The 15,645-nt window shown below is 37.0% G+C and overlaps 3 protein-coding genes across 3 annotated transcripts in view; all 3 read right to left on the bottom strand.

The window, feature by feature from the left end:
- LOC116030034 (pentatricopeptide repeat-containing protein At3g53700, chloroplastic-like) lies at nucleotides 1-2,608 on the bottom strand. Its single transcript, XM_031272129.1, has one exon. It carries the CDS (start codon nucleotides 2,544-2,546, stop codon nucleotides 258-260), a length of 2,289 nt encoding a protein of 762 aa, XP_031127989.1. The 5' UTR covers nucleotides 2,547-2,608; the 3' UTR covers nucleotides 1-257.
- Nucleotides 2,609-7,383: 4,775 nt separating this feature from the next.
- On the bottom strand, nucleotides 7,384-10,170 carry LOC116030945 (pentatricopeptide repeat-containing protein At3g53700, chloroplastic-like). Its single transcript, XM_031273331.1, has one exon. It carries the CDS (start codon nucleotides 9,943-9,945, stop codon nucleotides 7,660-7,662), a length of 2,286 nt encoding a protein of 761 aa, XP_031129191.1. The 5' UTR covers nucleotides 9,946-10,170; the 3' UTR covers nucleotides 7,384-7,659.
- Nucleotides 10,171-11,926: 1,756 nt separating this feature from the next.
- LOC116029880 (pentatricopeptide repeat-containing protein At3g53700, chloroplastic-like) overlaps nucleotides 11,927-15,645 on the bottom strand; it is a 6,350-nt gene continuing 2,631 nt past the window's right edge. The window contains exon 2 of the mRNA XM_031271923.1: nucleotides 11,927-14,330. Within this exon, the coding sequence (XP_031127783.1) occupies nucleotides 12,192-14,330 (2,139 nt within the window). The 3' untranslated portion in view covers nucleotides 11,927-12,191. The remainder of the gene's footprint in view (nucleotides 14,331-15,645) is intronic.

The raw sequence follows: 15,645 nt of genomic DNA, 5'->3' as shown, positions 1-15,645 counted from the left end.
TACAGGAACCAAGAGAAAAAAAATCATCAAGCATTCTTATCACAAACATCAAATAAATGTATGTTAAAGCACAAGAATTTAGCCGCAGGCACTCCTTTAAGTTTTCCTAATTTCTAACGCATAAGGAGACGCTTCTAAACTGGAAAAACTTTACATGTAGAACCTCTTCTCCCCTTCCTGCTAACAAATTTCTGTCCCATTTGCATCATAAGTAAAAGTACAGGTACAGATTATGGCTAATCAACTCACTCTTCTCTTCACCTGTAATTCCTTTTGGGATAACGGCTATTTAAGACGCGCCCAAGAGTGGCCAATGCATCTTGGAATTTACGGATTTTAAGGAAACCCTTAATCATGTCCACCTCATTATCCGAGAAGTGTGCTTTCTTCATGATCATGTCAATGAGCTTAACAAGAGTCTCCTCTCTAGCTAAAGCGAAAAGCCCTTCTGCCAAATTGTAGAATGAAGAGAACTCAGGTACATATCCATTCCCCATCATCTCAACTGCAAAATTAACGGCTTCATCAATGGATCCTCCACCGGAGCAAAGGCCCTGGAAAACAATTTTATACGATACGTAGTCTGGAGGATCAGCTTTCTCCTCCATTTCCCTAAAGAGTCTCATGGCTTCTTTAGTTCTCTTTCGTCTGAAGAGTGCTAGGATTATAGGATTATATGCCTGCGGTGCTAAAACCATCCCTTTCATCTGGATGCTCCTAAGCAACCTAGTAGCAACCTCGACTCTTCCGGATTTACAGAGACCCTGAATTAAGGTACCATAAGTAACAACATCTGGTTCACACCCAGTTGAGGTCATGTTTTGCACAATATCGGCTGCCTTTTTCACATCACCTGCTCTACAGTAATGAGAAAGGATGGAGTTGTATGTGAATTTATCAGGTTTTAATCCTTCTATTATCATCTGGTCCATAAGCTCAGCCGCCTCTTCTACCCTCTTGGCCTTACAAAGACCATCAATAAGGGTGTTATAAGTTATCAAGTCCCTTGAGATCCCTTGCAGTTCCATTTCATCAAAAATTTCACCTGCTTCATCAAGTCTCTTGTTCTTGCAGAAGCCATCTATCAATGTATTATATGTTATTACACTTCTTGCACAGCCACTCAATTCCATATCCTTTACAAGGCTCATTGCTTCATCCAATTTCTTTTTTGCACAAAGGTAGTCAATTAGGATGTTGTAAGTGAACTCATCTGGTTGGCACCCTTCAGTCTTCATCTCTTGGAACAATTCCATTGCGCTACTGAAATTGCTATTCAAGCAGTGCCCTTTTATCAGAGAATTTAAAGTACACACATCAGGTAAGACTCCCTTGCTTGCAAGAACACGGGTAAGTTCTGTGGCTTCCTGCACTTGATTCTTCTTACACAAGGTGCTGATTAAAATGTTATACGTGACTCTGTCGGGTAAATAGCCCCTAAAAATCATCTGAGTCAGAACCTTAATTGCCTCCTCCACTTCACCCGCTTCACAAAGTCCAGATATCAAAGTGTTATAGGTAACTAAATCAGGATCAAAACCCTCTTGAAGCATTAAATCCAAGACATCTATAGCATGGCTAATATGTCCTGCTTTGCACAAACCGTTTACCAAAGTGTTGAAGGTAAAACTATCAGGAGAGAACCCCTGGCTAGACATCTCTTGCACAAAACTAAAAATTTCTTCAATCTTACCCTGTTTACAGAACCCATGAATCAAAGTATTAACTGTTATACTGGTCGGAGGGCAGTTAGCTGCTACCATTTGGTCCCTAATTCTCAATGCACCCTCTAAATCTCCGCCCTCAATATAACAGTGCATTAGTGTGTTGAAAGTCTTCTCATCAGGTGATAAACCATGTCTAGGCATATCTTCTATCATCAAAATTGCAGCCCTAATTTGATGTGCTTTACAGAGGGCTTTTATCAGTATATTAAAAGTTGAGACATCAGGTTTTAAACCCTCACTCAACATCCTAGAATGCACATCTTCAACTAGCTTCAATTTATTCCCATCAACCAGAATGTTCAACAACAAATTGTAACTAAATGTTCCTGGTTTCACATCAAACTCCTGTTCCATCAAATCAAGAACACCAATAGCCTCATCATAAAGTTCAAACTTGGCATAACTCTCAATCAAGATGAAAAAAGCACCTTCCCCAATCTCAACCCTGGAGTCTTTCATATCATCCAAGACTCGCCTCATCGCATCAAAAGACCCCGCTTTCCCAAGCTTACGAAGAATCTCATCGCAAATCTGCCGACTGGGTTCAATCTCAGGCTGCTCTAAAGCCCACTTAAAGAGGTTAAGAGCGGAGGCTTCATCTTTCTCCTGACGAAGAGTATCCAGAAGCTGCTTCTGGGTGAAGTCTGGAGGGAGGTGTTTGGATTTTAGGAGTGAAATTGTGGCGGCAGAGGGTGAATTTGTGGCCGAGATTGAGGCAAACAGCTCACGGCGTTGTGATAATGTGAAAGAAATGAGCTTTTGAGAGTTTAAGGATATGGTAAAAGGGAACGCATTTACATAGCATGATGAGACACCCATTGAAGCAATTCAACAAGCATGTAGCATGCAATATCAAAGTCTGGATAGAAATTTACCTTAGCTCGAGATTTTTGCACATACAGCCAAATCAGTAGGGGACAGTGAAGGGTGCTGTGGTGCAACACAGAAGAATTCAATTGCAGGTGATATTGAAAACTATGATTCTTTAATGGGTGGTTTTGTCATGGATAAGAAAGTGAGCGCGAAAGATTTTGGGAACAGAATTCAGAGAAGCAAAGCATAAGAAATGGAGTCCGGCCTCCAGGATTTTACATTACATATTCTTTGATATTACCATTTATCTTTTGTTTGGTGAAATATATATTCTTAGCTAATTTCATTATATATTTACATTTTCTTTTCACAAAAGTTGAGGGGTCGTTTACTTCATTTTTCTGTTTTTCCATCCCCAGTTTCCATTTTTTCATTTCTCCAGTTTTCCTTCTCCATTCTTCCAGTTTTTCATTTCTCCATTTCTCCAATTTTTTATTTCTCTAATTTTCTGATTTTATTAAATACAATCATTATATATAACATTTGTACATTTCTACATAATAATAATAACAACAACAACAACAACTATAGTAGTAGTACAATAATAATAATAATAAAATTTATAATAGTAATAATAATAATAAGAAGAAATTAAGAATAATAATAATAATAATAATAATAATAATAACAATAATTTAATAGTTACTTATAAAAGTGTCACTAGTTTACTAATAACAACAACAAAATAGTAATAATAATAATAAGAAAATAATAATAATAATAATAATAGTAATAATAAGAATTTAATAATAAGAAATTAATAATGATACTAATAATAATAAGAAGAATTTAATACTAATAATAATAATAAATTAATAATGATAATAATAATTATAAGAATTTAATAGTAATAATAATAATAATAATAATAATAATAATAATAAATTAATAATGATAATAATAATAAGAATTTAATAATAATAATAATAATAAATTAATAATGATAAGAATTTAATAATAATAATAATAATAAATTAATAATGATAATAATAATAAGAATTTAATAATAATAAGAAGAAGAAATATATAATGATTTTTTTTTTTTGAAAAGAGAAATATATAATGATAATATGTAGAAAGGCAGGCCGTGAAACATGAAGAAGAAAGGCAGGGCGTGAAACAAGAAGCAACTCCAGCGAGATTCGACCCTGGGACCTTTGGGTCAAAATGTACTGTTCACGCGTGTTTTCTCCATTTCTCCATTTGGAGAGAGCTGATTTCTGTCTCTCCAAATATGTATAAGATTTGGAAAAATGGAGTGGAGAATGAAATTGGAAGAATAGATTTAGTGAATAACTTCTCCAATTTTTCTTTTTCCACCTCTTCAATTGTCCATTTCTTTGGAAAATCTTCCATTTTTTCAAGTTACTAAACGACCCTGAATCTTCCACCTCAATGACTCAATATATAGGGCCAAATATTAGTGTGCACAAGATATCTACCACACGGGCTATATATTTACATTTTTTTAAGACAATTTGTTGCTTTTCCATCAATTTTTTTTTAAAATACTTATTCTTTACAAGATAATATCTGTTTTATACTTTCTTTAGCGCAAAGAATTAATTTCCCCACTACCGGAGTTCGATCATATGACCACCTTTAATTTAAAAATGTATTTATTGGTAATAACTTTGTTCAAAAATCTTGTTAAAAAAAACACTGTTCAACAAATTAGTAACATGTTCGTTGTTATTAGAAAATTAATTATAATATGCACATTGCGATTAAATTAATATTCAATATGAAAATTTTTAAAAATTAAAATCATTAAATAATTAAATTTTCCCTCCTAAAATTTATCATGGCTTATAACCATTAGATGTCATGAAATAGTTAACTCACTAACTTGTTATTATAGACCAAACTATCCAATGAAAAACTGCTAGTAGACATTAACCTTGAGCCATTGTCTCGTTTACCTCAATACCAACCTCAGGTTGGTAGGGTTTAACTCCGAGGTCACCATTTAAGTCAAAGGGCACTCGGAGGGCAACACCAAAAGTTGACCCAATTATGAGGCCAAGTGGAAGAGATAGTAGTATTACTTGTTGAGCATTAGGCTGCCAACTGCTTCAAAGGGTACCAAAAACTGACCTTGAAGTATGGCCTAGAGGACTATGCAATAGTTGTGTTGGATCCCGAGATGCCTCTTACTGACCCAGAAATCACAAATCAAATTAAAGGGAACCCAAGAATCAGCCTCGACCACAAGATTAGGGCAATAGCTATGTTGGACCCCAAACTGACTCATGTCGACCTTAAGGGCACCGATCAAGTCAAAGGGAGCTAGAAGACCAACCCCTGCCCTAAGGCCAAAGCGATAGCCATGTGGGATCTCGACCTACCTTTTGTCGGCCCCAAGGTCGTTAATCAAGTCGAAGGGAATCTAAAGGTTGACCTTGACTAACATCAACCCGGGGCTAGAGTGTTGTCATTGCTTGACCTAGAGCCACCTTTCATCAACCTCGAGGTCATTGTCCCAACTGAAGGGAACTTAGGGGCCAAGCTAGACCCAAAGCTAAGGTGGCAACACTACTCAGTATATGGTCCCCTATTGTCGGGCTCAAGAGCGCCAAACACGATCGAATAGGACCAGAAGCCAAGTGCGAGCAACCAAAATTCGATACGACCAAAAGTCGACGCCCACTGATTTGGAAATCAACTCTACACCACCAAGGTTGATAATGGATATGTCGATTTGGGGACAACCCACACAAGACATAATGAAATGAGAAATGCACTAAGAGGCGATCATATTTTCATAAAAGCCCGAAGGCTAAATGATATACATCATCCAAAAGATAGAAGGCAAAGCTAAGAGAGGAGAGCTACAAAGAAATGTAGGGCTAAAGTTTATTGTGAACCATCTCCATGCCCATTAGACCCACATGGGAGATCAAATGATGGAGGTTCCCCGTTTTAGATCTCGTTGCTCTAGGTCTTTGCTATGAGGTTAACCATTTGGGCTTAATCATCTTCATTCATCTCCCTTCGGTCGACAAGGGAAAACTCATCTTCACTTATAACAATTTGTTCTAAAGGAGGAGTAGTTATGTTTGTGGTATCCTCGGGCAACACTAAAACGCCATCATCCTCACCAACTTATGTTTGTGACACTGGGTTGAATTGGCGCTTAGCGCTAATCTCGGACAGAGAAGTTGTACCCCACACTCCCTACGAACTTAGGGTCAACACCTTTACATTTACTATTTTTGGTACCAAGTCATGGGCTTAGAAAACTTGGACCAGGGTGGGGGATGGGGGCTTGCAATCTCTCTTCACCATCAATTCTTTATTTCTTTGGGGGTGTAGGATTTCTTGTGGCTCTTTGACTATCATAGAGCATCCCTAAGCGAGATTATATTAACCTAAATAGAAGAGTTTGCTCTTGACCAGACTCATCCAATGGGCTAGATGTTGGGGTGAACTACCATTTTAGAAATGGTTGCATTGTCATCTATAATTTTCTAGCTATTAAATGAAGAAAGACTTTCTAGGTCAATGAAACTCAAACTTAACTACTCTTTTCACTATCAATTTGTAGCTTGGGGAATGGGGTACTAATGATGGATATATAGATTTGACCTAAGCTTTTAAACCCAAGAGGCGTGGTGCAAACCCAGGGCAAAGCATGCGAACCAAGGGCCAATATTGGGGTTGACCATGTTGGGAGGTTGGCCATTACCCAGGGTCCGCCAATGCATAGGAATCAAAAGTCGTGAGGATGCTCGGGCTTATGGTCAACCTCTATAATCAGCTTCTAGGGTTGGTTGGTGTGTTAGTTGGGCGAAGATCGAGTCTTGCGGGAACACCCCATTCGAGTGGAGGTTGTTAAAAGGGCTAGTATAAATAGTTGATTCTTTGTCTAGTTCAAGACACACTTTGTCTTATTCTAGCACTTCTCTTTGTACTCCATAGTATTTTAGCATTCAATAGTGAAACACAAGATTTCATTGTCTCATTCAGACATTATTTTCACTTCCATTTCCATTAATATTTAATCTTCATTATTAGGTTAATTAATTTTGACCCGGGTTATTTTTCTCTAAAAGTAGGAGAGTAAAAATGCACCTAGGTTTATGTTTTCTCCTTCTCCAATAGCGCTGCTTACACCTATACTCGCTCCCTTTTTGAGTTTCCAATCTTAGCAATTGGGTTCGGTTTACTCTCCAAAATCTTCCAATTTGGTCACTAAAAAACAATGAGTCACCGTTTATTCTCTCCAATTTAATTCTTTTGATTATTTTAAACTTTTCAATTAGGCTCACCATTTACAATTTCTTTTGTTCAACTTATTTTTGGAATACAAATATCAAAATACTAAATTAACCCCTATTAGATGGCAAACTGACCAATTTTTTTTTTTTCAAATTTTTTTAAATAGGACTAAAAGTGGTACTATTATAATAAATGAGATCTAAATATGAAAAATTGTTTTGTCAGGGACTAAAAATGAAAATACCACTATAATAGTTGAATAAAAAAAAAAAGAATCACTTATAAAGATGGGTTAATCAATTAATATTTTGAATAAGCTCAAATGGTACACAAATTATTTTCAGTTTATTTCGAAAGAGGTTCTAAAATTTTTTCTCAAAATAATATAATAACTTGAGATAGTTAGTAAATGGACATTGTAACTTGTAAGGTTAGAGAGTGCCCTTTGGAGGATGCTATGTGGGGAACGTTTGGATCACTTACAGTCCTTATTCCCATCTTTCAAGCTTGATATGACAATCTCTATCTGTATCCATAATTAAAGGCAGAGCATAACCAGACAACCAAAAACATGCAACAACAATTCCATCAAGAAAGGGTGTGAAAACAAACAAACACACTGAAACCATGAGAAATGCAAATCATCAGGCTTTAAGAATTCCTAATTTCTAACAGGTAAAGAGACTTCAAAACTGGAGATACTATACAAGTAGAGCCTCTTCTCCCCTCCCTGCAGACAAATTTCTCATCCCTTTGCATCATAAGTTCACTCATGAAGTAGAAAACACTTTGGTACAGTGCTAATCAACAACTCCTATTCTTCCCTTCAAAAATTCCTTTAGCAATAACGTCGTCTATTTAAGACGCGGCCAAGAGTGGCCAATGCATCATTAAATTTACGAATTTTAAGCAAACCCTTAATCCTGCCCTCCTCATCGTCAGAGAACTCTTCTTTCTTCATGATCATGTCAATGAACTTAACTAGAGCCTCCTCTCTGGTTAAAGTGAAAAGCCTTTCCGCCAAAATTGAGAATGAAGAGAACTCAGGTACATGTCCTTTCTTCATCATCTCAACTGCAAAATTAACAGCTTCATCAATGGGTCCTCCACCAGAGCAAAGGCCCCGGAAAGCAATTTTATATGATATGTAGTCAGGAGGACCAGCTTTTGCCTCCATTTCCCTAAAAAGTCTCATGGCTTCTTTGGTTCTCTTTTGTCTGAAGAGTGCCTGGATTATAGGAGTATATGACTGTGGTGTTTGAACCATCCCTTTCATCTGGATGCTTCTGAGCAGCCTAGTTGCAACCTCGACTTTTCCAGAATTACAGAACCCCTGAATTAGGGTACGGTAATTAACAACATCTGGTTTACACCCATTTGAAGTCATGGTTTGAATAATATCAGTTGCCTTCTTTACATCACCTGCTTTGCAGTAATGAGAAAGCATGGAGTTGTAAGTGAATTTATCAGGCTTTAATCCTTCCATTATCATCTGGTCCATAAGCTGAGCTGCCTTCTCTACCCTCCTGGCCTTACAAAGACCATCAATGAGGGTGTTATATGTCACCAAGTCCCTTGAGATCCCTTGCAGTACCATTTTACAAAAAATTTCACCAGCTTCTTCAATTCTGTTGTTCTTGCAAAAGCCACCTATCAATATATTATATGTTATTACGCTTTTTGCACAGCCACTTGATTCCATTTCCTTTAAAAGGGTCAGAGCTTCACTCAATTTCCTATTTGCACAAAGGTAGTTAATTAGGATGTTATAAGTGAACTCATCTGGTTGATACCCTAGAGTCTTCATCTCTTGGAACAATTCCATTGCGCAATCTAAATTGCTACTCAAGCAGAGGCCTTTTATCAGACAAGTAAAAGTACACACATCAGGTAAGACTCCCATGCTTGTAAGATCACAACTAAGCTCAATGGCTTCCTGCACTTGATTCTCTTTACACAAGGTGCTGATTATAGTGTTATACGTGACTCTATCGGGTAAACAGTTCCTCAAAATCATCTGAGAGAGGATCTCAATCGCCTCCTTCACTCTACCGGCTTCACAAAGTCCAGTTATCACAGTGCTATAGGTAATTAGATTAGGATCAAAACCCTCTTCAAGCATCAAATGCATGACATCTAGAGCATGGCAAACATGTCCAGCTTTGCATAAACCATTTATCAAAGTGTTGAAGGTAATACGGTCAGGACAGAACCCCTGGCTAGACATCGCTTGTGCAAAATTTAAAGCTTCTTCAATCCTACGTTCTTTACAGAACCCATGAATCAAAACATTAACTGTTATATTGGTTGGAGGGCAATTAGCTGCAAACATTTGGTCCCTAATTCTTAAAGCATTCTCTAAATCTCCCTCCTCAATATAACCCCGCATTACCGTTGTAAAGGTCTTCTCATTAGGCGATAAACCGTGTCTAGGCATATCTTCCATCATCAAAATTGCAGCCCTAATTTGATGTGCTTTACAGAGTGCTTTTATCAGTATATTAAAAGTTGGGACATCAGGTTTTAAACCCTCACTCAACATCCTAGAAACCACATCTTCAACTATCTCCAATTTATTGAATTTTCTCCCATCAACAAGAACATTCAACAAATTGTTGTAACTAAAGATTCCTGGTTTCACATCAAACTCCCGTTCCATCACATCAAGAACCCCAATAGCCTCATCATAAAGATCAAACTTGGCATAACTCTCAATCAAGATTATGAGAGTCCCTTCACCAATCTCAACCTTGGACTCTTTCATACCATCCAAGACTCGCCTCATCGCATCAAAAGACCCCGCTTTCCCAAGCTTCCGAAGAATCTCTTCACAAATCTGCCGACTGGGTTCAGACTCAGGATGCGCCAAAGCCCATCTAAAGAGGTTAGAAGCTGAGGTTTCATCTTTCCCCTGGCGAAGACTATGCTGAAGCTGCTTCTGCGTGAAGTCTGGCGGGAGGTGTTTGGATTTGAGGAGCGAAACTGAAGAAGCAGAGGGTGAAGTTGTGGCCGAGATTGAGACTAACGGTTCACGGCGTTTTGAGAATGTGGAAGAAAAGAGCTTTGGAGAGTTTAAGGATATGGTAAAGGGGGACACATTTGCTAAGCATGATGAGACACCCATTGAAGCAATTCAACAAGCATGTAGCATACAATATCAAAGTCAGGGTAGAAGTTTACCTTAGCTCGAGATACTTGCGCCTACAGCTAAATCAGTAGAGGACACCGAAGGGTGTTGTAGGGCGATACAGAAGAATTGAATTGCAGGAATTTAGACGACGAAAAAAGGCGATTCTTTAGTGGGTTTTGTCATGGATTAAACCTTGAGCACTTTGCGAAGAGAATACAGAGAAGCAACGCATAAGAAATGAAAGCAGGCCAGAATAGCACACTATTATAATAGCACGTCTCATAAACCCTACGTGACAATTTATACTGAGGATTATGATTTATATCCCAATGTAGATCACAAATACATTATTATTATTATTATTATTATTGCTGTTGTTAGTTGTTGTTGTTGTTATTGTTATTATTATCCGTGAAAAAATCTCGCATAGACACCGATTAATCCGCGCTGGCCGGCCGCCTAGCGTATCACCATAATAGGTGGTCTAGGCGGCTGACCAGCAAGGCGGCCGACACTGACCACCTAGGCGGCCTATGCACTGACTAGGCCTCCTAGCCACCGACTATGTAGGTCACCTAGTCGGCTGATTAGCTATTGTTCTCTTTTTTTTTTCTTTTTTTTTTAAATGAGTTATTTTACGACATCGTTTTGAACGAAATAACTCTAAATTATTCAAACTCTAGATATTTTTAGGTTAATATTTAATATTTTAGTATTAACTATAAAAGTACTAAATAGTTTATAATTATCAAGTCTTATAAAATTAAAAAAATTTAAACAAATTTTTTAAAAATAAAAAATAAAATACATGGGTGGTTAGGTGCTAGGCGCTATCTGAACGACCGAGAAGTGTCTAGCGATTTTTTCAACCATGATTATTATTTATTTATTTTTTTTTTGAAAGCCAATACTTGTACTCTTGTAGAGTATTATACTACTATTATGTAATGGTAATTAGAGGAAGGATAAAGTACGGAAAAACTATCCCAAGTATGGCCAAAAACCTTGTGGTCAAGCGGTTAGTGGGAGACAATGCAATGTAGTTCGACTCTAGGCAAATTTGTGTGATCCCTGATCCTTCAGCCACAAGAGGGCCTTAGTGCCACGTCAAATTATTGTGTGGACCATGATCTACATAGTTGTGTAGATCATGAATGCAATATTCATTTTTAATAAACTGAAAATATATTATTTGTGTACTGAATGTACATTATTTGATAATATATATAAAAAATCATATATTTTCAAATAATGTACTTTATGTATACATATAATGTATTTTTAATATATTAAAAATGTAGTATTTTTTTTTATTTATGGTTCACACAAATGTGTAGACCATGATCTATGAAATAATGACCGGTAAGCCATCATCGCTTCCGGGAGGAAAAGAGTTGCGTCAAACTGGCAAAGGTATGGGCAAGCTACCTCCGATTGGGCTTCGGTATGTCCACTTTGATTGTAAGAGATACATGTTAATTTTTAATATACTAAATATTTATTTTTAAGTATACATAAAAATAAGCATTCAATGTATTAAAAATTAATCATCATTATACTAAAAATAAATACTACGTATTATGTTAGTAGTCCGTGATATTATGATTGCTCATGAATCTTCATTTGTGAGATAAGTTAGACATGTATGCCAAAGGCTTGCAATGTCATTACTTTACACGTTTATCATGTAATAGACACAAATATTTTTTTTTTCAAAATATATTATATGCGTAGGTTGTGTTTGGAAAAAATAAAATAAAATAAAAAAGGAATCGGCATCTACTCCTAGTTAGAACATATGTCTATTATTGGTTTACCTCCTTGTGGTCCTTTGCCGGCTAGGGTCACAGGGCGAGGAGAAAATCTCGTTAAAAGAACATATGTCTATTATTGCCCACATGGGTAACTCCGTAACTCAACTAGTTTTGGGAGAAAAGACTAGGGATTCAACCTCTGTGTTCAATGGTTGAGTTACCATATGGTTTACATCCTCCCAGATGCTTTGTCGGGTTGGGGAGGAAACATATGTCTATTACAATTTTTAACTTGTTACCATAAGTCATTAGGTTAATATATATTATAGGGCAGAAAGCCAGAACATGACCAGACAACCAAAAAATGCACCAAGCAAATGAAGGTTGAAGAAACACAATACTTTATATTAGTTGCAGCCAGTCTTTTATGCTTTCCTAATCTCAAAATTCTAACACCTAAAGAGATGCTTCAAAACTGGAGAAACTTTACAAGTACAGCCTTTTCTCCCCTCCCTTTTCACAAATATCTTTCCCATTTGCATCAACAACTCTCATTCTTTCCTTCACCAAATTCCCTTGGGAATAACCGCTATTTAAGACACGGCTAAGAGTGGCCAATGCATCTTGGAAGTTTCGGGTTTTAAGGAAATCCTTAATCAAGCCCTGATAATCTGAGATGTCTGCTTTCTTCATGATCATGACAATGAGTTTAACTAGGGTCTCCTCTCTAGCTAAATCCAAAAGCTCTTCGGCCATAATTGAGAATGAAGAGAACTCGGGCACATATCCTTTCTCCATCATCTCGACTGCAAAATTAACGGCTTCATCAATGGGTCCTCCACCATAGCAAAGGCCGTGGAAAACAATTTTATGTGATACGTAGTCTGGAGGATCAGCTTTTTCCTCCATTTCCCTAAAGAGTCTCATGGCTTCTTTTGCTCTCTTTTGTCTGAAGAGTGCCAGGATTATAGGATTATATGCCTGTGGTGCTAGAACCATCCCTTTCATCTGGATGGTTATAAGCAACCTAGTAGCAACCTCGACACCTCCTGATTTACAGAGTCCCTGAATTAGCGTACCATAAGTAAAAACATCCGGTTCACACCAATTCGAAGTCATGGCTTGCATAATATCAGCAGCCTTTTTGACATCACCTGCTCTGCAGTAAGGATAAAGAATAGAGTTGTATGTAAACGTATCAGGTTTTAATCCTTCCATTATCATTTGATCCATAAGCTGAGACGCCTCCTCTACCCTCTTGGCCTTACAAAGACCATCAATAAGGGTGTTATAAGTCACCAAGTCCCTTGAGATCCCTTTGAGTACCATTTCCTCAAAAATTTTGCGTGCTTCTTCAATTCTCTTGTTCTTGCTGAAGCCATCAATCAATATATTACATGTTATTACACTTTTCGCACAGCCACTTGATTCCATATCCTGTAAAAGGGTCATCGCTTCATTCAATTTCTTATGCGCACAAAGGTAGCCAATTAGGATGTTATAAGTGAACTCATCTGGTTGGCACCCAACAGTCCTCATCTCTTGGAACAATTCCATTGCGCTATTGAAATTACTACTCAAGCAGAGGCCATTTATCAGAGAATTAAATATGAACACATTCGGTAAGATTCCCATGCTTGTAAGAACACAGCTAAGTTCTATGGCTTGTGGCACTTGATTCTCTTTACACAAGGCGCTGATTATAGTGTTATATGTGAAACTATCAGGTAAACGTTCCATCAATATCATCTCCGTAAGGATCTCAATTGCCTCCTTCACTTCACCCGCTTCACAAAGTCCAGATATCACAGTGTTATAGGTAACTAAATCGGGACTAAAACCCTCCTGAAGCAATAAATCCAAGATATCTAGTGCATAGCAAACATGTCCTGCTTTGCATAAGCCACTTATCAAAGTGTTGTAGGTAAAATGGTTAAAACAGAACCCATGGCTAGACATCTCTTGCACAAAATTTAAAGCTTCTTCAATCCTACCTTGTTTGCATAGTGCTTTAATCAGTATATTATACGTTGAGACATCCAGATTTAAACCCTCACTTAGCATCCTAGAAAGCACATTTTCAACTTGCTTCAATTTATTCCCATCAACAAGAACATTCAACAACAAATTGAAACTAAAGATTCCTGGTTTCACACCAAACTCGCGTCCCATCACATCAAGAACACCAATAGCCTCATTATAAAGTTCAAACATAGCATATCTTTCAATAAAGATGAAGAAAGTACCTTCACCAATCTCAACCTTGGACTCTTTCATATCATCCAAGACTCGCCTCATTGCACCAAAAGACCCTGCCTTTCCTAGCTTACGAAGAACTTCCTCAAAAACCCGCCGGCTGGGTTCAAACTCAGGCTGCTCTAAAGCCCATTCAAAGAGGTTAAGAGCTGAGGTTTCATCGCTCTCCTGACGAAGGGTATCCAGAAGCTGCTTCTGAGTGAAGTCTGGCGGGAGGTGTTTGGTTTTGAGTGAAATTGTGGCGGCAGAGTTTGAGAGAAACGTTCCACGGCGTTGAGATAATGTGAAAGAAATGACCTTTCGGTAGTTTAAGGATATAGTAGAGGGGAACACCTTTACTAAGCATGGTGAGACCGCCATTGAGGCAATTCAACAAGCATGTAGCATACAATATAAATATTTAGTTATTTACCTTATCTCCTCCGTACAAGTACAACCAAATCAGAAGAAGACAGTGAAGGGTTGTTGAGGTGCAAAACGGAAGAATTCAGTTGCAGGTTATGAAGGGATGGTTCTTTAATGGTTGTTGGAATTGGAATAGAAGATTTTGGGAAGAGAATTCATAGAAGCAGAGCAGAAGAAACGAAGTCGGCTCTCCCATACTTCAAATTTAAATTTAATCAGATTTATAGTCTTTCGAATAAGTGACAATGAAAGATTTACTGTAATATATAAATTTGAATTTTCAATAATTTAGGTACTAATTTATTTCATGCACTAGTATTAAATGTTTAATTAAGGGGGAAAAAGGGGTTTTTTTTTTAAAAAAAAAAATACATTAGGTTTCATGACTTACGTTTAGATTAATTCTAAAATTTCAAAATTATTGTCCATGGCGTTGGAGTAGGTAACATGGAGTATTCATCACATCTGATCAGTTTTTTTAGTTTTTAGTCTCCAATGACCCCTACTGCTGAAGTAAGACTTTTTAGGATGACTGTTGAACCATTAAGTTAAGTCTCATGAGACAAGGGTAGTTTTTTTTTTTTTTTTTTTTTTTTTTACACGTTAACCTATTAGTAGTATTGTTCAACACTTCAAGATAATGTCGAGTCTTAACTGGAATGAGACTCCAATATGAGAACTTCATTTCTTTTGACATGCTCATTCAATTATTACTTTATTCATTTTTTCTCATTAATTATCTTAAAAGTGACAATTTTAATTAGTTGATGACAATTTTTAGCTTCAATAGCCAAAATGCCAAATGACAATAAGTTAATATTAACAACAGAAAAATGCTCAAAATAACCGTTCAACTATACGCAAAAATACAATTGAACTAAATTGACCAATTGTCCGCCGGTTTCATTTTTCGGTTACAATGTAGTATCGCTCAAACCCACTCCCTTCCATGTGGGAGTGTAAACTGAGTATCACTATACCATAAAGTCTTTGGCTTACTTAAATGGTTTAATTGCACTTTTACGTGTAATTGAGTGGCTATTTTAACCTTTTCTTAATAACTAATTAAAGGGATGTGATTATATCTATCTTCATCCAGAAATCCATAATTATAGGGCAGAACTTTACAAGACAACCAAAGGAGCACAACAATTTAATTGAAACTATTCCTTTATGCTTTCCAAAATTCTAAACTACAAGTAAAGCCTCTTCTCTCCTCCCTGCTAACACTTTTAATTTCTAATTTGCATCATGAATTCCCCCCCCCCCCCCCCCCCCC

The sequence above is a fragment of the Ipomoea triloba genome, chromosome 9 (genome assembly GCF_003576645.1).
Source record: "Ipomoea triloba cultivar NCNSP0323 chromosome 9, ASM357664v1".
Lineage (NCBI taxonomy): Eukaryota > Viridiplantae > Streptophyta > Magnoliopsida > Solanales > Convolvulaceae > Ipomoea > Ipomoea triloba.
Note: the sequence above shows the minus strand (reverse complement) of the source record. Positions and strands in the feature narration are given on the sequence as shown.